Source organism: Chrysemys picta, chromosome 4 (genome assembly GCF_011386835.1).
Source record: "Chrysemys picta bellii isolate R12L10 chromosome 4, ASM1138683v2, whole genome shotgun sequence".
Taxonomy (NCBI): domain Eukaryota; kingdom Metazoa; phylum Chordata; order Testudines; family Emydidae; genus Chrysemys; species Chrysemys picta.
The window spans coordinates 139,514,356-139,536,800 of NC_088794.1; the positions used below are offsets into that span (position 1 = coordinate 139,514,356).

A 22,445-nucleotide genomic window follows, 5' to 3' on the forward strand; every position below is an offset into this window, starting at 1 on the left:
TCAAATCAGCCTCTGGATAATAAATGAGATTATAGCAGAGTGCCAGCAAGGTTATGACCAGTTTTCCATTTAACACCAACTCTTCTGAGAGCACTAAAATCTAGCCTTGAAATTTGGTGTGCCTCATGGGGGCATGAGGTTCAGTTACTGAACCAAATTTCGGTCCATTTGACCACGGGATTCCCAAGATACAGCTCCCACAAAAACAGCTTTTCTTAAAATTGATGTGTTGGCAACAATTTTTTCCACACAGATAGAAATCAAACGAGGGCTGAGATCACTGCACCAAGGTCTCAAATGTTTGAGAGTCACCCCAACAGAGTGCATGCCACCCACTACCTCTTTGGGGGAAATCAAATTACAAAGAGTTTGGTTCTCCAGTTAGGTGAGCTGCAGCAGTTCTAAGGTTCTTGCACCAAATGGATTACACTGCACATCTGCAGGGAGAAGGTAAAGGAGTTGATAAGTAGCTATAACTCACAGGCCTTGAACAGCTCAAGGGAGAATGTTGTGGCCATCTCACCTGAGCAGCACATACGCAATATGAGTTCAAATCCAACCCTGAAGTCTCAACACACACACCTGGCAGATACTGGAAGGTACTGTGAGAGAGTGAGTTTGTGCATCGGCTCTTTTCAAGGCCCTCTGTAAAGACCTCCCCCATGTAACTATCTTTAATAGCTTTAATAAGGCAGCAGGGCAAATACTGACAAGTGGCAAACACCTACCTCTTTGGTTAAGCAACCATTTCTCTCAGGTTTGTTTTTTGTAAATGAAAACAAGATGAAACCAATTTACATAAATGTGCCCCACTAAAGGTTACCAAGTTAGATATCGGTAAGATTTATTTTAAATGCAGGCGCTTGGTAAATGCTACAGTTTTACAAATAAAAAGCATCAGTCATTTTTATTACACTATCCTTTTACTTGGATCTAAATTATAAAATACAGAAGCAAAACTCAAACATGTACACATTACGCTACAAACTCACAAAGTACACCTCTACCCCTATATAACGTGACCCGATATAACATGGTAAAGCAGTGCTCCGGGGGGGGGGGGGGAGGAGGGAGGGGCTGCGCACTCCGGTGGATCAAAGCAAGTTCAATTAACGCGGTTTCACCTATAACGCGGTACAATTTTTTGGCTCCCGAGGACAGCGTTACAGCGAGGTAGAGGTGTATAGAGTACAGACGACTAAGAGTTTAGCTGCCCTTCACAGGGCACCTCATGAAAACATTCCAGGGGATCTATTTACCAATTAGCTAATATCCGAACCAAAAGCCTATACTATACACCACATTCACATGTGAAGACATGCAGAAAAATCCCCATTTTAAGTGGGCAACAACAATTTGAGTTTAGGCAAACAACCAAATAACCATTACTAGCATGCTTTAAAAGAGAACACATCCCTGTTAAAGGGCATACTTAACAAATATAACATAAAAATAAGCCAGCTGACTGAGAGAAAGATCTTGGAACTACAATCTGAACAAGGTGCTGTCAGCGCCAGCCTCTCTTCTAAAAGGGAGTTCTTCCAAAAGTGAATTTCATGCCAGTGACCCTCTGCTAGTCACCACACAGAAGTAAAGCCTGTAGCACAGCAGAAGACCAGAAGTAAAACTTAATATCTCATTTTCAGTAATACTTATGAATTCCAAGCCATGTAGCAGACCTCAAAGTGAGAGTGGGGATATCAAAAGTAACTTACACGAAGAGCTGAAGACAGTTTTGAAAAATAAAAATAAATGGTGGGAAAATTAAAGCACATGGAAAAGACTCACAAGTGCTTCAAATCTGTCAAACACATGGGATTGTATCTCTACAAACTTTGCGCTCACACAAAATCTTTGACCTTCAGGGAATTCCTGAAGAAATACATCTACCTACTGTCCTTTTAGCTAAACCATGAACTTCAAACTTTCAAACTGAATTGGGCCAAAAGAAATCTGATGAAGTTCAACAAGGACAAGTGCAGAGTCCTGCACTTAAGACGGAAGAATCCCAGGCACTGCTACAGACCAGGGACCGAGTGGCTAGGCAGCAGTTCTGCAGAAAAGGACCAAGGGGTTACAGTGGACTAGAAGCTGGATATGAGTCAACAGTATGTCCTTGTTGCCAAGAAGGCTAACGGCATTTTGGGCTGTATAAGTAGGAGTATTGCCAGCAGATCGAGGGACGTGATCATTCCCCTCTATTCGGCATTGGTGAGGCCTCATTTAGAGTACTGTGTCCTTTTTTGGGCCCCACACTACAAGAAGGATGTGGAAAAATTGGAAAGAGTCCAGAGGAGGGCAACAAAAATGATTAGTGGGCTGGAGCACATGACTTACGAGGAGTGGCTGAGGGAACTGGGATTATTTAGTCTGCAGAAGAGAAGAATGAGGGCGGATTTGATAGCTTCTTTCAACTACCTGAAAGGGGGTTCCAAAGAGGATGGATCTAGATTGTTCTCAGTGGTAGCAGATGACAGAACAAGGAGTAATGGTCTCAAGTTGCAGTGGGGAAGGTTTAGGGTGGATATTAGGAAAAACGTTTTCACTAGGAGGGTGGTGAAGCACTGGAATAGGTTACTTAGGAAAGTGGTGGAATCTCCTTCCTTGGGAGTTTTTAAGGTCAGGCTTGACAAAGCCCTGGCTGGGATGATTTAGTGGGGGATTGGTCCTGCTTTGAGCAGGGGGTTGGACTAGATGACCTCCTGAGGTCCCTTCCAACCCTGATATTCTATGATTCTATGATGTTTTAAATACTATTTTTTCCTAGCACCAGGACCATAGCCCTAAAAGGCCGACTCTTTCCTTGATAATGTAAATTAACAGAGTGCTTTGTTACCTTAAGAATTACATTACTCGCTATTAGCATGGTTCATGAGGCAAATTAACAGTACTGTATGTAGAAATACAGCCTTGGTTCTCTCACACACAGAGTATGTCTACCCTGCAATTAAAAGGCCATTGCTGGCCTATGCCAGCTGACTCGGGAGGCTGTTTAACCGAGGTGCAGACAGACATTCGAACTCGGGCTGGAACCCAGGCTCTAGGGCTCTCAAGGTGGGAGGGTTCCAAAGCTCAGGCTGCAGCCCGAGCCTGAACACCTACAGCGCAATTAAACAGACCTTAGCCCAAGCCCCGTGAGCCCATCAGCTGGCATGGGCCAGCCACGGGTGTCTAGTTGCAGAGTAGGCATACCCATATGTATCATCTGACCTTGGCTTCCCAAGTCTAGCTGATTCACCATCTAAGTGAAAACAAGACAGGTTAGCCAATTCTAATTTTTCAATCACCCAGAAATATCTTGGATTACTAAACGGAAACTCTATTCTGTACAATCCAGGTAACTGAGCCGAAAGTTCCTTGATTTGGAAAACTTAAGCTCCGCCCACAATACCAATACCTTACAAAGCTAAATATTGTACACTGAACATGTTATACATCCACAACAAAGCAGCTGCTGGTTGTTTTGAGTATAGAGAAATAAATCACAAGTCATGACGATAGCAAGATAAGCAATAATGGACATCCACGCTGAGCATATTTACTTAGCTGAGCCTAGGGCATTTCCAGCACTGAAATGGTATGCTACTTAGTGTTCTAGTTTTATGTCAATTCCAGTCCTGTAACTAAAAATACAGTGCACAGCATAATTTGTTCCATACTATCTATGGTCCTGAATGTGTGGGAAATAGTTTTTTTTCCAGTAAAAGCACCTACATATTCTACTAATCAACCACAGTTCCCAAAATGCATCTGAAGAGGCAAGTTTCCTGATTAAAAGCAGATGAGCAGCTTTTAAGACCTGCTCATTCCTTGCGAATTTTTGCATGTGTCACATTTCAAAAGATCCACTGAAATGAAAGGGACCCGTGAAACACATGTCCAGCATTTTTGGAGATATTTTGATCAAAAATAATCTAGAACTGAAATATTTAAACTAATCAGATCGGAAGGCAACTGTCATACTCAAGATAAGCACATGACAGAATAACGACAAATACAAGTAGCAAAATCACTGTCCAGGCAATGGAGCAGCTGTTGTGTGCTGAGTACTATGTAATAGTACTACATACTACCTGGGAATTGCAACCTCTTTGCAAGAAGGGAAATGTTGGCTAGGATGCTGGGCCATGAGACAGACTTGGGATACCCAACAGAAATGGGAACAGAACAGATGCTAATTTAACAAGCCACCCCAAGGCTCTAACATTGCAGCACATCCCTAATACTGCATTGCAATGTCAGCAATATGTAGGCCATGAATCTTCTGACTCAGTGGCACGACTGCTAACAACTCAGCCATATTGGCATTGGTTAGCCATCTACTAATAGGATCAATAACTACAAGAAAGGAGTGAGGCAATAAACAATTTTTGGAAGTAAATTTCAAATACACTCATTCCTGAAAACGCCACTGAGGGCTTTTGCTATCTTTGTAATAAACATGAGTTAGTTTTCTATTGTATATGCACATCCTTTTGTTCAGAACAACCTTCTTTTATTAAAAGAGATTTAGCTGTGCTTTACAATCCTGCTTCATTTCTTCCACAAGTTTTTTGTGAGATTAATTTGACAATTTATTCCCTTGATAATATATCCTGTCCTCTCAGATATCACTGCCAATTTCAAGTACATAGCAATAAATAGGCTTAAATTTTTTAAAAGTAATGACTTGAAAGGCCCTTCAGTTCCCATACTTTCTTGTTACAACAGATTTCACTTCGCAAGTAATGTAGTAACATTTCAGTTCAAGTAAATGTAAAGTATTAAAGCTTCCACCAGACCTAGATCCCCTCCTCTATCACAATTCAAGAATTCCAGGATATAACTCAATTCAAAATTGGAAGTTTAGCATATATAAAATGGAAGTTATTTGATTAGCCTTAAAAAAAAAAAAAAAAGAATTAACATGCTATCCCTATATAATTATGAATCCTGTTTCACATTAAAAAAACATGACTGAAGATCAACTGTGCAACTGGGTAATTAAAATTAAGCTGTGGCAACTATTTTGATAGTATTCAGTATAAATCAAACAATTATTCATGCACTAGATCCTAAAAACCCAGACATACTAAATAGGAGTAGGTTATTGCCTCATTCAGTATGTCAAAAATAAAATTACTTGACTCTCCAACCAGACAGTAGTCTTGGTACTCACTGGAGACAAAAAATTATATGCAATGAGAAATTTAATTAATCTTATTTTTATAAATAAACCCTCAAATTCTTTCTTCATTGAGTTCAGTACTAATGTTGATGGGCATATTAAGTACAACTCCAGCATATTTCTTGGAAATGCATTCAAATAAAGTATGTTGTTTTCTAAAAAGCATATAATTCATCCAGTTTGTGGTAAAGCAAAACACTCAAAAATCCAGCTAGCTTTTGAAAATATTGGTATATTTGATGATACTTCTTTACTGAAGAGCAAGATGTTTGCTTGGTTCTTAAAAACTGTTCTTTGACATCACTAGCCCATCAAAAATCCAGTAACTACAAACCCAGCTTTCAAATCAGGGTATGTTTGCAGTTTAGAAAAGTGTAAAAGGGTAGATAAAGTAAATGCTCTTTGGAATTTAATTTTCCTATTAGTTTAACAGTAATTATTATATCACCAATGAAGCTCTATTAAAAAGATAGTTTACCAAGGAAATAAGATTTTAGCTTGTTTCTATGAAACTTTCTTAACACTCCACCTACTTAAATATTTGTTGGGAATCAATAATTTTACAACATTATAGCATTTGTTTACTTAGCTGTGAAAACACTGAACAAAACCTGGAAGATCTTTCTTTAATACTCTGTCTATCCTTATTCTGTGTTTATATATATAAAAAGTTTCCATTCAAAGGGCTTTAGTCTGAATCTGTTCTTACAAACATGTAGCCTAAAAGGCATAAGGAAATACGGATTTATACTTGCAAGTAAATGACTCACTTTTAAATAAGATTGGGGGGATTCTCTTGTAACTATAAGGTATAACTATAAAGAGAAGTCCTATGATAATCCATTGTATTTTATAGTGTGAAAGATTTAGAAGGGTAGAGAGTTGAAGATGACCACGTCCTTCCTTGCACTACATACAGTAAGATGACCCTTCCTATACTATGATGACCTCTGCTAATCATAGAAGTCAAGTAAGCACGAAAAACATTTTCATTTGAGAATGGGGAGCAAGGAAGACTGTTCCATATTGAAACTCTGCTTTCCATACAAGAATTCTGCTTTAATCACCTACCACCAATATTCCTTTCCTCACTTGTCAAGTTCCCAGTAGCTTGGTCTCAGTACTTTTCAATTAGGCCAAAGAATTGAATCAGTACGTCTTTAAGACTTAACTATCACTCAGACTAATTGAAGTATTGGATTAAAGCATGCTGATCTCATAGATGCTTGTGATGCAAGCTGCTGCTGCAGATAGATTACTAAATATTTAAAACCTCTAAAGATAAACTAGCAGGATTATAAATCACTGAAAAATAAATAGCTAGCAGAATCTCTGCAAATGTCTTCTGGATACTGGCATATATACTTCAGTCATTTTCTAATGAGAAATGTGAAGGGTTTTTATTATTAATTGCATACAAATTACCATGATTACTGTATCACAGGAGAAGTATTTATCCATTCACCTCTCAGAGGAACAATGCTGAATAAAGGAATTTATGCATGACACATAACAATGCTGAACAAAGGAATTTCTGGATGCCATATAAGATGTTTGGCACTTAGAGTAATGGAAGAAAATCAAAAGGAATATCATAAATCTTTAATTGTAGGAAATCAAAATAATCTATTTGCTTGCCAAGTTCTCAGTATCGTTTTAGCAGGACCATTACTTTGGAAGTGCAAGCTCTCCTTAATATACATATCTGTATGTGCACCCATCCCACCCCACACAACTCCCACAGGTTTGCTGCAAAATTAACCACATTTGAAAATTGCTAATCAGTGACAGAGAACTCTGCAAGCACCCTCAGGATGTGCTTTGAGTACTTAAAAGGGAAAAATAAACATGGTTTTATTACCTACTTTTGGAAAATAATTATTTGTATTTATCTAGATAGTTTTCCATACTGCCTTATTGTTTAATTTAGGGCATTTAAAAAAAAAATGCTTAGCAGCTGAAGGGCCTACTGACTTCAACTGGAGCTACAAGGGCTCAGCATTTCTGAGAAACAGGCCCTGAAAATGGTGACATGAAGATGTGGAAAAGCCGTCAAAAACTGCCAGAGTATGTCTACACAGCAACTAGACACCCACGGATGGCCGGTGCCAGCTGACTCGGGCTCATTGCTGTGTAGACATCTGGACTCAGGCTGGAGTCATAGCTCTGGAACCTTCCCACCTCGGATGGTTCTAGAGCCCAGGCTCCAGCCCGAGTCCAGATGTCTACACAGCAGTGAAACAGCCCCAAGCCCCATGAGCCCAAGTTAGCTGGCACAGGCCAGTTATGGGTGTCTAGCTGCTGTGCAGACATACCCCTAGTGCTAAATGCTCAGCTCTGATATGCAATTGTTTCAAAATCAATAATACCACCACAATGCAAGGCACCTACTTTTCATATCAGCATTCACCTTCTGACAACAGAATCAGAGCATTATTTAATTAGAAAATGTAACTCCTGGTTTAAGTCTCATCAAAAATTTGTTAAACCTAAATATCTTCAAGGTAACGTGTGTGAAATGCTAAAAATTAATCTTGAATACTTTTTGACACTTCACTTTGCTAACAGAAAAAACACTGCTTGTGGGTTTTTAGACCTCACCATTATCATCAACTAAATAGGAGACTTACAATATTCTTGCTAAAAGGGTCAGAAGGGAGACGAGGAAGTAAGAATGTTGTTATTAAGGGTATTTCTATTATCTTTCCAGGGAAACATTGTATAAGCATGGAGCAATCATGGTAAATAACAAAAAACAAACAAGGAAAAAATAGCAGACAAGGGAGAAAATCTTTACTATTACAAATGTCTCTCGCAGAATCAAGTCTCCTAGGAATATTGAGAAATTTAAACAAGCCAGATCTCTCTATTTACACATTTATTCTTAAATTTTGGCTTTTAAACCAAGGGCCAGAATAAGTATCTGAACGCTATAGACTCGCACTGTGCTTTCTCTATTTAGCTTCTCCATCTATCTTCTCTCCTCTCCTCACCAGTTCAGTCTCGCCCCGTTTCCCATCTTGAACGGGCAGTTACCTGGCTTTCCTCCTCCCTCTGCTGACACCCTCTCATAGGGTGGCTGATTCCCTTACTCCCTGGCTCCCCCCAATTTCTCATCAAACACACATTCTTTCTCCTCCTCCAAAGTACATGCATGAGACTCTTCTCTTTCCCCTGTATTACCGTGGTACATCTCTAGCCCAACTCGTTCTGCCAGGGCTTTAATTCCTGGCTATCTCCTACCCTCAACTCTGGGGGACTTCATCCTCCATACTGATGACTGCGCTGATGCTTCCTTCTCACTCCTCCTGGTTGAACCTGCCACCAGGGATCAACTCCCTCATTCACCTCACACCTTTGAGCTTGTCTTCACCAACAACACACAAACGAACAAACAAAAACACCCTAGTAGCTCATTCACAATCTTTGTTTCCCCTACCCTCCACACTTTGTCTGTTATCAATTGTAATGGTATGCCTAAACTTAGACTAGGTTCTTTGCAGGTAGGAACCATAGAAATATATAATAGATAAATGAGAAATGACTATGCATAGAAGCAGTTCAAATGATTATCTGAAGCAGACTAATAAAACAGTTGAATATTGCAGACAGCACACACCAATTTCCCTGTATACTTTACCGCATACTCCAAATCTATCCAACAAGTTTGATTATTTTACTCATTAAAATAGAAGTTTTCATCACAGCCTTAAACATTTGCAAGTGCAGACCAGAAAACTGACATGCGTATTTACTGTGAAGCTTTATATTTGTGTCATCAATTAACAAAAGCTTGGAATAAAACTGAAATAAAAGCTAATCAAAACGGCTAGCTGTCATAACAGATGGATACTATCTATTTTTTCATATCAAGTGGAAAAGCCAAAACTTCAGCATTTTAGTGTCATGTCTGTAACTATGAAGAAGCCAACTTAGAAAGCAAGGACAAGAAATGTCAGAATTACATTAAGAATAGACATCTATGGCTGAAAGATTCACATGTGAATTCTCATTGATTCTTTCACACTATGATGGTTAATCCACACAGAAGCTGTCAGCTGATATGTGGTCTGCAAATAAAGTTTCATTGTGGCATTGCATGAAAAATAAATAAAAATCAGAGCCCTAATGTTACTTTAGTCTCAAACAAGCGTTACACTATCTAGGCTGTCTGTCCAGAAAGATGCATAGACAGCCTCACAGAGAGATAAATGAACAACTGCAATACCTTTTTCCCATACTGTTTACAGTGTTGGCTATATTCCTACTGGCAGTGGATTTTCTTCTTGACAGCTTCTTGGTGTTGCTGCTGTCATCGGTGCTGTCATCCTCTTTCTTTGGTGTGCTACTTCCTTTGCTGTTCAGGTCCTTTAGCACATTATAATTAATTTTACTTGAGATTTTCTTCTGTTCCAACATCTTTTCAATTGCCTCTCCTGCTGTGCTAGCTTGAATTGGCTCCCGCTTTTTTGCAGACTTCTTTGGCTTAATTAAAATATAAAATTAGTGATTTAGATACAATCAAAATAATTTTATCAGAACAGAAGGGTGATCTGCAGTGCTGCTGACACTGGTGTTAGATGACGCAGTAGGCGGCACGATTCACTTGGAGTCAGTACCAAGCCAATGCCCCAGTATGGTGTTTCAGGGTATTGTACTACTGCAGGTGCCAGGACTGGTATCAGCTGTAAAATTGAGATTCTGGCCATCTGAGGACATTGTAGAGCCCATGTGACTTTTTCAAGAGATAAGGTGTTAGGTTTTGTATCTTTTGCCAAATGCCGCCACACGTCATTATGATTGCTCTATTAAATTAATCCCATAGTTGCTGCATTGTTGCCAAAGAGAAACAGCCTCTTTCCCAAAGGTCATCTACAGGGGGGTGGGGCTGTTCCAGTGACAAGAGACGGGCTCCCAATACATTTTATAAAATTAACCAAAAAGTAAATATACATTTCCCGCAAAATACTTGTTTAAAACTAGACCCATATTGGGTTATAACTCTCCCTATAGTTAATTTCGGCAAAGTGAGGATCAAAATTACAGCAATACTATTTTGGGGAGCACCATAGAACTCTTGCTGCATGATTCAGTGAAGAAGGCCAACTGTATTACAGAGCTGGCAATCAGTGGGTAAATGGATTGGCATTAATGCTGGCCTATGAGCAATTCCACGTTTCAGTTAGATGCTAGGCATTGCAGTGATGTCAGTGATGTTCAGTTGGAGGTAGTCTTGTGTAGATCAAAAAGTTACAAGTCAAAGTTTTTGACTGACACTGTGTGACGGAGTAGGGAATGGGGTGGATTGACCTGGGCATGTTGCATGGGAGTGTTACTGGGACTGTCTGCATTGGTGATGGGGATATCAGGGTGTGACTTCACTTGAGGGATGATACCTGAGCATGTAACCTGAGCACAGGAGGGGGATGGGGCCAGGTGACACCTTCTGCCAGGGAAACTGGACAAAGGCTGGAGGAGGAGCCGGGGGGAGGCTGAGTGAGATGGCTGGAGGAGGTTTCAGTTTGGAGCTGGGGAAACGGAGGGAGACCCAGGGTACAAGCTCCCTGCCCCCCAATATGGACCTGACTCAGGGGGTCCTGTTGTCTGTACCTGCAAGACCTGTTTTGGACTGTGTTCCTAACAGCTAATAAACCTTCTGTTTTACTGGCTGGCTGAGAGTCATGGTGAATCACAGGAAGTGGGGGGTGCAGGGCCTTGTCTCCCCCACACTTCCAGACACACTGCAACCCAGAACCAGAGGATGAGATGTTACAGACAGAAAGATCTTTGAAAAAGAACAGGAGTACTTGTGGCATCTTAGAGACTAACAAATTTATTAGAGCATAAGCTTTCGTGGGCTACAACCCACTTCTTCGGATGCATATAGAGTGAAACATATATTGAGGAAAAATATATACACACATACAGAGAGCATGAACAGGTGGGAGTTGTCTTACCAACTCTGAGAGGCCAATTAAGTAAGAGAAAAAAACATGTACGTTTTTTTCTCTTACTTAATTGGCCTCTCAGAGTTGGTAAGACAACTCCCACCTGTTCATGCTCTCTGTATGTGTGTATATATTTCTCCTCAATATATGTTTCACTCTATATGCATCCGAAGAAGTGGGTTGTAGCCCACGAAAGCTTATGCTCTAATAAATTTGTTAGTCTCTAAGATGCCACAAGTACTCCTGTTCTTTTTGAGGATACAGACTAACACGGCTGCTACCCTGAAAAAAGATCTTTGAGTGTATCTTGCAACTGTTCAGGTGAAGAAAGGTCCCATGTCCCCATTCTAAAAGAGTAGGGAATAACTGATGTGTTGCCCAACATTTTCCTTCTCAAAAGAAGGTTTAACATCTAAATCTGCAGGTGAATTATTTTTGAATACATAACAGCTGTTCTATTTATCTCCATGGGTCAAATGCTACCTTGAAAATCGCAGGCGCTACGCTAATCAAGTTCTAGCCTAAAGTTGTCAGCAACAGTAGGGAGTTCGAGAAAAACTCAATGTTGTCAGAACAAAAAGGCAGGTGTTTGGGCTGTTTCTGTGCCAGAGGGTTATGCAGAGTTTTGAAAATTACTTGTGCAATGCCATCTGTATGAATGTAGCCTGAATGAGAAATTCTCAAGCAACAAACAGTCTTTCATGGTCGGGTTTACTTTTTATTGTTTAAATATCTTGGAAAATGGTGTCTTTCATTGGTCTGTTAAAAAAAGACTGATGGAAAACACACACCAAAAACTAATGTAGATTTTAGCCGCATGGGGAAAATTATGCACAGACTGCCTTGTCACTTGGTCAATTACACAAAATATTAATGCCGTAAATTGTGACTATGTGGCCAATTAGACTGCTTTAAACTGCTAAACTCGGAGAGGACAAGCCACTTGTTAACATAAATGTCACATGCTTTATGAAAGGTAGAACAATAATATCCCTTCAAGTTGCTGTAATGGAGATTTGTTCACCTCTTCATACAGAAACCATTACTGCAAGAACATACAAAAGTGCTGCAGTGGTAGCAAACGCAGAACAAATACAACATGAATGTCTTTTCAAAAAAATCAGGAATGTTTTAAGAATAATTTTTAAACAAAGTAATCACCGAGGATAGCAATCATAAATGCAACTGACCGTTCCATGCAAAAAAAAAAAAAAAAATTGCCACAACCGCAATGTACAGAAGTTCCCTACCTAACAGAGTTCAGGGGGACTTTAAAGTATAGTCTTGGGCTAGAGATGTCAACAATGCTCAGGCAGGAAAATGTTACACTCACCATCTGAAAAGCTGTGCTGCAGCACAGTTTCATTAACGTTTAGGGTGATAAAAAGCTATTGTTAGGCTAGTGGAGAACTGAATTATTGCTTGGATTGCCCCCAACTTATTCTAAACCACTGTAAGAGGAGTTTGACCAAGAAATGTAATGAGTTTCCAGTAAATTTGCAAATGGACACTGTTAAGCACAATTGGAATATTTAAGTCATATACCTTGTGTTCCTTATAAATCCCAAGCTCCTTCTCTTTTGCTATTCTTGCTTCTTTCTCTGAAAGAAAGGTAGCCAGCATGAAGGACAGGTATCAGATTGCTTTTTGTGACATGTAACCAGAGACAGCATTTCAGTTATTATGCTTCTTACCCTTTTGTTCCTTCAAATAATCCGCATTTTCTTTCATCCACAGTTCTGCTTTTATTTGAGCTTCTGTTTCATCAAGTATATACTAAAAACAAAATAAAATTCATTTCTTTTCAGCTACTAACCTGAAAATGGTGGGCAAAATACAGTGAAAAAATACAGGTAAAAGCAATTCACATTCAACCTTATTTTTAGAACTAGATTAATGAAGGAAACTTTGTTCAAGGGGAAATAATGGGATAGGAAAGAAAGAAGCGACAAATACTAGCTAGCACAATAAGTTTTAGTCCTTCCACTTTGGAGATCTGAGTTCATTCAAATTATATTTTCAGTTCTACTCATTCAGTTTCACTCAAGTCACTGGAGTTGTGTGGGGCAGGGGAACAGACCTAAATGTGGTCCAGAAATTGCAATATTAAAGTGGCATGATGAATCTCATCCTAGCTTTCAGTTATGCAGATTACAATACCAATCCAATATTAGATTCAGCACAACTAGTCTTTGTGTAACACTGGTTCCTGATTGCAGGTTGGGAATGAGGAACATTGGTAAAGATGTGAGGAGAAACTGGATCAAGCTATTACTATTCATCTTTTTATGAAATTTAAAAAAAAAATTATTTTGTGGATGCATTAAAAGAGTAGAGCCAAGTAATGTAAGCGATACTAGTTTTAAGTGCTAATAAAACAGCTTGATTCTCTAGCAATTTATTCCTTTTACCATTTCAGATTTTTTTCAAAATAAAATATACACTCAAGTAGTTTATGAGAAAAATAATTCAACTCTAATGAAACTGATCCAAGAATCGTCTTTCACATTGGAACAAACTTGGGGAAAAAACATTTGTTCTAATACCAGTTTACCTGGCCAATATTTTCTCAGTTTCATCTCTGTGTATTAAATTTGGGTCATAATAATGAAAACACACTCACTCATAGCTCAACTATTCACCCTGCTTGCATCAGAGTTATGGCTTCACTGCAGAGTCTAGCAGGAAGAGAAGATGGGTTTGTTCCTTCCCAGCATCTGTTTAAATTATGGATCTATTCTGATGAGTAACTGAAATTGGCATGGAGGGGTTTTGTATTTACTGTTTCTGTTACTTCCATAGCACATTCACTCCTTTCCATATTCTTCCTAACTGCCTGCTTGGCAGACTCAGCCTAGGTGCTGAAAGTCAAGCGGGGCTCTCTCCTGCTCATCCATCACCAAAAATAAAAGATTCTGCAGATCAAATTATATTCTCAGTTACATGTATGCAACCCCATTGTTTTCAGTTATTTCAGGACACGAAGAGGAATTTATAGCACCGGGTTTTGTTTGGTTTTTAACTGCACTTTTTATTTGTAAGCTTAGCATGGTCTAGTGGAGAGGGCACCAGCCTGGGAGTCAGGAGACCTGGATTCAGGCACTGACCTGCTGCGTGACCTTGAGCACGTCACTTCACTTCAGTGCCTTTGTTTCCCTTTCAGCCACCATTTGTCTATCTTGTATGTTTAGGCTGTGAGGCAGGAACTCTTTCACTGTTTGCACAGCACCTCGCACAAGGGCATCCTAGCCTGGGCCTAAAACTCGGAGAAAATTTTTGGCCCAAACTCTACCTCCCCTCCCCCCCCCCCCAAAAAAAAAGGCAGATTTGGGTCGCCTGAAACATTTCATGAATTCATGTCAATACTGGCAAAGTGTTTTGGTGAAAATGAAAAAAGAAAAAATTCAGAAATGTCAAAACAGCTCCTTTTTCACATTATCAAAATGAACTATTTTGGTTTTTCAGGCAAGATTCACAAGGCGAGTTAGGCACCATTCACAAAACTGAGGAGGTGGTCATGCGCCCTTTATGCCCAATAGCCCAGAGGTTAGAGCACTCATCTGGGATGGGGGAGACCCATTTTGAATTCCTGCTCTAGAGTAGGGATTTGAACCCAGGCCTCCCTACTCCCAGGTGAGTGCCCTCTCCACCATGTTATTAGCAATTGTAGGATGGGGCTCAATCTTTCCTGCTGAAGCTGTTTCACTTTGTATGAAATACTTGACTAGTCTGGGCCAGAGAGCATGTGAGAGACTCTATAGCTCAGTAACCAGGGCACTCTCCTGGGAGAGGAGAGATCTGGGTACAAGGCCCTGCTCTAATGAATATTTAATTGTTTATACAAAGTGGAACAGCTCCAATAGGAGAGACCCCCTCCCAGCCCAGAATACACTATATCTTTGCAGCAGACCCAGGTTTGAATCCCCACTTAGGAGCAGAGACTGGTAGCCAGGTCTCTTGACCCTCATGTGGACACCCTACTCACTGGGCTACTGGCTTTAAAAGGGGGTGGGGATACCATCACCCCTCCTTTAGTTCATTTCCTTTGCTTTTATTTTTAAAATGTTTACAATGCCAAAAATCAAAACAAAATGTTTTGTTTGACCCAAAACAAAATATTTCTGAATGTTCTGACTAGTCAAAAATTAAAAAAAATTAAAAAAAGGCTTCGATTTAACCCCCCCCAAGTTTTCTGGAACTAACAGCTAACCAAAAAATCAGTTACTCGTCCAGCTCTACTACACTTTACTGTCACACAGGCAAATAAAATAAACTGAGTAAGGGTTATGGAAATCATTGAGACAACACAGGAGCCCAGAATGCCATTTTACAGTCTCTTTCCAGGGCAGCACCACACCTTGAACATATCTTCAAAAAGTAACTACGTGATGCATTTCATACTAAATGAAACTTAAGGTCCTTCCTCTCTAAAATAAAATACATTTCCAATAACAATTACTCCAACATGATGAGAAATGGCAGCAATAACAACATACTACGATTTTATAATATCTTGCAGCGAATGAGCTAGAGTGTAACAGATTGGCCACGTGCATTAGTTTTGGTACCAGATTCCCATAATCATGGGCATTAACTCCTGACCATCTATATGCATTATAACCAAGTTCCATCAAAGTGGGAGGTTGGGGCCTGGGAAGATAAACCACATAAGACAATATTTTTCTTCTAAGATCAGACTGTAGATAGAATAAAAATATATCTTACCCTATCTATTTCAGTGTCGTCAATTCCACTAAGATCCAGTTCACCATCTCCTGTATTTTCATCTAAATAAAAGCAATATAAATTTTAATTAAGATGCATATTCATTGAACGTCCACTCCAATTCAAGTTCTGCTTTTAATTGTATCTGAAGTATAGTATTGGTTATATTGGTTTGTTAACAAATAATCACCTTTCAGAGGATTACACCCCGCCAACTTTACAGAGGAGATGTACTGCACTTTCCTAGTGTTTTCATTGTGTGTGTGTGTGTATATGTGTGTGTGTGTGTGTGTGTGTGTGTAAATTGTCACCACAGTTAATGAATTCTGACTATACGCTCCAATCCAGCCATTTCTCTACTAATTGCTTCACAGAGGAGAGCTAAAAATATTACAGTAATTTTCAGTAGGCTTTTTTTTTTTTTTTAATTTGCAGCAGCAACAGATGTTTGCTATTAAGTTGGTGAAATCACTAGAGTAAGATGATTTGATTTTTCTCTTGTCATCACAGGAATTTCTCCATCACAGTCAAATGGGCCATGAATCCTCTGAAAGTTATGATTAAGAAAATATTTTCTGTTATCAAAGAGGCAGTGTGGTCTAGTGAATAGGGCACCAGGCTGGGAGCCACACTAGGGTTTTATTCCTGGCACTAACTCACCCACCATATAACCATGTGTGACATGTAAACTTAGGTGCATTCGTTTTCCCATATGTTAAATGGGGATTATAGAGTTTACCCACCTTTGGAAAGCACTTTGAGATCTATGAATAGAAAGAACTAATTAAGTGTCAATATTATCAGGTCTCCACTATAAAGTACTAGAGTGTGCACAAATTCATTTGTACTTTTGCTTAGGCTCTTATTTTTAATTGACATCTTTTGAAAACATAACTACACTTTTATTATATCCATTAACCAGAATAACTAGACAAAATAGATGCCTAAACTAGGAATGACAGAATTTGCAGGGGCAGAAACTGATCTTCCTAGATCATTATAAAACACTTTGCAGAGAGAAAGTGGAATGTTATCATGTGCTCAAGGATTATGCTGGAGAAGGAAGATCATCCCCGCAAGTTAATCAACTATGGGCAACTGCTAATTTGACTAGTTTCCAATGTACTGTGTGGAAAATCAGAGAGACATTCACTCCTTTCCATATTCTTCCTGAGAGACAGCTTACAGCAGCAAAATATAAAATAAAATGTTGAGGGCCAGTCTGGTGTCTTTGTGGTTACAACTCCCTAATAATTTTCAAGACACTTGAGTTTGACTCCCTAGACTGATCTCGTACTCCCAGACATCTGGGTATTGAAAAGTGCAGAGAATGAACATCAGTACTAGAAGGAAAGGAATTCTCATATGGCTGATGGGTTTTGATGAAAGTTCCAGTCAGTTCCCTTTGGTGAGATGGTAGGTTATCACAATACAGGGCCTTGAGAGTTGTGGGGAACAAAACGGTTAAAACAAACAAGGGTAGGAATCATCAGTGTTCCAGAAAGAGACAAAGAATCCCCTGAATAAAAAAAAAAAAAAAAAACCTAAACTGGCCACTTGTACTACATGAAATCAGTGACAGGAGCCCAAAACAAGTGGACAATTGTAAATTGATGAAGGGTGGGGTTTTCAAATTGGTATATGGGAGCTGCATGCCCAACTCCCATAGACTTTCAAAATAAGTTGGGCCCTTAACACTTTTATGCTTATTGGAAAATATTATCCTAAATAACCAAAATCAGGTGTTCCCTCCTTCATTTAAACTATATATGAAGTCAGTTTCCCCCCAATTAATAATAGTGATTTGGAAATTGTTGCTATCCCAAGCAATCTCATAACTTTCTCTAACTTTCTTCTGAGACAGCCTCATAAATGAAAACATTATGCTGCTGCAGATGTTATGTAAATACAGTGGCTGAAAATGCCTCAAGACAGGTTTCTTACCACTATAATATTGTGGCTTTGAACGTTATGATAAATTCAGCAAATGCTACAAAGGTCTTAGGTCTCAACATGTGAAAGTTTTACACCACAACTTTAATAAAAACATTTTAAAACAATATTTTTAATTATTCCATACTAACATGTATGAACCTGCTTTTCGTCAGTTCGCTGCATCATAGTACAAGAGTGAAATTTCAGCTGTAGAATCACAGAAATGTAGGGATGGAAGGGACGTTAAGAGATCATCTAGTCCAGCCCTCTGTACTGAGGCAGGACCACCTAAGCCTAGACAATCCTTGACAGGTGTTTGTCTAAACTGTTCTCAAAAATCTCCAATGACAGGGATTCTAATCTCCTATTCCAGAGCTTAACTACCCTTAGAGTTAGGAAGTTTTCCTTAATCTGTAGCAAGGGAGATTTAGGATAGAGATTAAGCCCATTACTTGTTGTCCTACCTTCAGTGGAAAACAATTGATCAGAGTCATCTTTATAATGGCCCTTAACATATTTGAAGACTTAGCAAGTTCCCCCCTCAGTCTTCTTTTCTCAAGACTATACATGCCCAGGTTTTTTTAAACCTTTCCTCATAGGTCAGGTTTGCTAAACCTTTTATCATTTTTGGTGCTCTCATCTATATTCTCTCTCCAATGTGTCCACAGCTTTCTTAAAGATGTCCTAGAACTAAACAGAGTACTCCAGCTGAGGCCTCACCGGTGCTAAGCAGAGTGGAACAATTACCTCCCATGTCTTACATACCACACTCCTGGTAATACACCCCAGAATGATATTTGCCTTTTTTGCAAATGCATCAGATTGTTGACTTATATTCAAATTGTGATCCACTATAACCCCCAGATTCTCTTCAGCAGCACTATCATCTAGCCAGTTATTCCCCATTTTGTAGTTGAGCATTTGATTTTTCCTTCCTAAGTGAAGTACTTTGCATTTGTTTTTATTGAATTTCATCTTGTTGAATTCAGACCTATTCTCCAATTTGTCAAGGTCATTTTGAATTCTAACCTCGTCCTCCAAAGTGTTTGCAACTCCTCCCAGCTTGGTACTATCTGCAGATTTTACAAGCACACTATCCACTGCATTATCTAAATCATGAAGTAAAACATTGAACAGTGCCGGATCCAAGACTGACCCACTACAAACTAATGCCAGTAGATATGCTCTCCCAATTTGACAGCAAATCATTGATGACTACTGCAAGGTGGGTGCAGAGTTGGTTGAAAGACTGTACTCAGAGTAATTTCATCTAGACCACAATCTGTTTATGAGAATGTCACGTGGGACTGTGTCAAAAGCCCTACTAAAATTAAGATGTATAACGTCTACAGCTTCCCCCCAACCACTAAGCCAGTTACCCTGTAAAAGAAGGAAATTAGGTTGCTTTGGTATAATTTGCTCTTGATAAATCCATGCAAGCTATTCCTTATAACCCTATTCTCCATCAGGTACTTATAAATTATGTAATAGTTTGTTCCAGTATCTTTCCAGGCAGCAAAATTAGACCGACTGGTCTACAATTTCCTGGGCCCTCGCTGTTCCCATTTTTAAAGATAGGTGCTATGATTGTTCTTTTCCAGTCCTCTAGGACCTCACCATCCTCCATGAGTTCTTGAAGATAATTACTAACAGTTCTGACATTACTTCAGCTTGTTTCTTAAGTACTATAGGATTAATTTCCTAACCGAATACATCTAACTTATCTAAATATTTTAATCTATTATTTTTCTATTTTGGCTTGTGTTCCTTCCGCCTTGTTGTTAATATTAATTGTGCTAAGAATGTGGTCATAATTCACCTTTTTAGAGAACACTGAAGCAAAATGAGCATTAAACACCTTAGCTTTCTTGACATCATCTGTTATTAGCTCTTCTTCCACCCCTAAGTAGAGGACCAAGACTTTCCTTTGACTTTCTCTTGTTCCCTATGTATTTATAGCTATCCTGCCTACAATGTCATTAAAATCCTTATTCATAATAATGTGGGCCCAATTCTGCCCTCAGAGCAATTCCCACGCAAGTCAGTAGGAGTTTGATTCATTGAGGGCAAAATCTACTATAGTGTCTACTATAGAGCCACATCACTTCTTTAACCATACCGGGCACTCCCTCCAATTTTATCAACCTTTTATCCCTACTCCCTAATATGACATCAAAGGGTAGAGAGGACGACAATACAGAACCATCCCACACTAACCAGAAAAGAAAAATTGTTCTGTTGCAACCTTTTCACAACATTCGTGATGCTGGCATATTCGTGATGAGCGTTTGAAGAAAATGCTACATTTTAATTACTTTTTTTTTAAAAGTAACCTACAAAAGCAGGTTTGGATATTTTATACTCCACCACCACCACCCCGCACATACCAAAACAATCCAGTATGAGAGGGTCATCTTTTTTTATGAAAATAAAGTGAATAGCCAATATTTTCAAGTAACTAGTACTCTGGGTGTGCAACTTAAGTTATATTAAAGAGGCGTGACTTTTAGAAAGTGCTGAACTCCCAGTCTCTGAACGTCTAGGCCCCTTTAAGGTAGCTCAAATTAGGACCCAGAACTGAAGTACCCAAAATCTTGGCCAATAAAATTAGACTGTTTCTATGGTGCCAACTCACAGCCCAACTTACATAAAATTCTGTGCATTACAAAAACTGTCATAGCAGCTCAGAACCAGTAAATAAATGCACATGGAAACCAGAATGCAACTGGTTTTTAAATACTTCAGCTTCCCTAAATTCTGCCACATTTTTGGATCAGAGATTTGGAGCTTGTCTACACACACAGCACTGCAGCGGCGCAGCTGCACCACTGTAGCACTTATTGAAGATGCTACCTATGCTGCTGGGAGAGATTCTCCTGTTGGTATAGGTACAGGAACTCCTCGCTTAACTTTGTAGTTATGTTCCTGAAAAATGCTACTTTAAGCAAAATAATGTTAAGCAAATCCAATTTCTCCATAAGAATTAATGTAAATGGGGGGGTTAGGTTCCAGGGAATTGTTTTTCGCCAGACAAAAGACTATATTTATTTTATATTTATATCTTTTCATATATAGATAGATAGATAGATAGATAGATAGATAGATATACTCTGTGTGTGTGTGTGTGTGTGTGTGTGTGTGTGTATATAAGTTTTAAACAAACAATTGAATACTGTACACAGCAATGATGATTGTGAAGCTTGGCTGAGGTGGTGAAATCAGGGGGTGGGATATTTTCCAGGGAATGCCTTACTGCTAAATGATGAGCTAGCACTCGGATGAGCCCTCAAGGGTTAACACATTGTTGTTAATGTAGCCTCGCACTCTACAAGGCAGCACAAATGGAGGGAGGGGAGAGAGCACGGCAGAGAGAGGCAGACATACAGAGTGAGTGAGTTTGAGTAAGAGAGAGAGAGAGAGAGACGCACCATGAGAGAGAGTGTGTGTGAGAGAGAGAGAGAAAGAGAGACAGACACCATGTGTGTGTGAGAGAGACACGCATTGCCCCTTTAAGTATGCTGACCCCCACTCTAAGCACTCTGCCTTTTTAAGTAGATCAGCAAGTTGAGACAGCAGCTACTGCCAGCAAGCTCTCTCCATACTGAGTCCTGTCCTGTCCCCCCACCCCGCTCTGTTGAGAGGGGTAAAGGAGCGGGGGGCAAGAGCGAGGGGGACACCCTGACATTAGCACCCCACCCTCCACGCACAGCAAGTAGGAGGTGCTCGGGAGCAGCTCCAAGGTAGAGGGCAGGAGCAGCACACAGCACTGTGAGGAAGGACAGCTGAACAGTCCAGCAACTGATAGCCTGCTGGGCAGTTGCCACACAGGGAACTTAGGGGAGCTTATGTGGGGGCTGCCGGTCCACCCTGGTTCCAAGCCACCACTGCTAGCTCCAATGGGTTGTTCTTCCTGCAAGCAGTGGACAAAGCAGGCGGCTGCCAAACAACGTTATAAGGGAGCATTGCGCCACTTTAAACGAGCATGTTCTCTAATTGATCAGCGGCGTAACAACATAACATAACATAAGAAAGGCCGTACCGGGTCAGACCAAAGGTCCATCTAGCCCAGTATCCTGTCTTCCGACAGTGGCCAATGCCAGGTGCCCCAAAGTGAGTGAACCTAACAGGCAATGATCAAGTGATCTCTCTCCTGCCATTCATCTCCACCCTAGGAACACCATTCCTTACCCGTCCCGGCTAATAGCCATTGATGGACTTAACCACCATGAATTTATCCAGTTCTCTTTTAAATGCTGTTATAGTCCTAGCCTTCACAACCTCCTCAGATAAGGAGTTCCACAAGTTGACTGTGCGCTGAATGAAGGACTTCTTCCTTTTATTTGTTTTAAACCTGCTATTAATTTCATTTGATGACCCCTAGTTCTTGTATTATGGGAATAAGTAAATAATTTTTCCTTATCCACTTTCTCCACATCACTCATGATTTTATATACCTCTATCATATCCCCCCTTAGTCTCCTCTTTTCCAAGCTGAAGAGTCCTAGCCTCTTTAATCTCTCCTCATATGGGACCCATTCCAAACCCTTAATCATTTTAGTTGCCCTTTTCTGAACCTTTTCTAGTGCCAGTATATCTTTTTTGAGATGAGGAGACCACATCTGTACGCAGTATTCGAGATGAGGGCGTACCATCGATTTATATAAGGGCAA

General features: G+C 39.7%; 1 protein-coding gene across 4 annotated transcripts in view; it reads right to left on the reverse strand.

Annotated features, from left to right (window-relative positions):
- Window positions 1-22,445, reverse strand: part of BRF1 (BRF1 RNA polymerase III transcription initiation factor subunit) — a 231,097-nt gene that overhangs the window by 49,406 nt on the left and 159,246 nt on the right. For all 4 annotated transcript variants that reach the window (XR_010600800.1, XR_010600799.1, XM_005285854.4 and 1 more), the window contains 4 exons: window positions 15,841-15,902; window positions 12,810-12,891; window positions 12,661-12,716; window positions 9,396-9,652 (listed from right to left, as the gene is read on the reverse strand). Coding sequence is in view for 2 of the 4 variants with exons in the window: in XM_005285854.4 (XP_005285911.1) it covers window positions 9,396-9,652; window positions 12,661-12,716; window positions 12,810-12,891; window positions 15,841-15,902 (457 nt within the window). In the remaining 2 variants the exon portion in view is untranslated. The remainder of the gene's footprint in view (window positions 1-9,395; window positions 9,653-12,660; window positions 12,717-12,809; window positions 12,892-15,840; window positions 15,903-22,445) is intronic.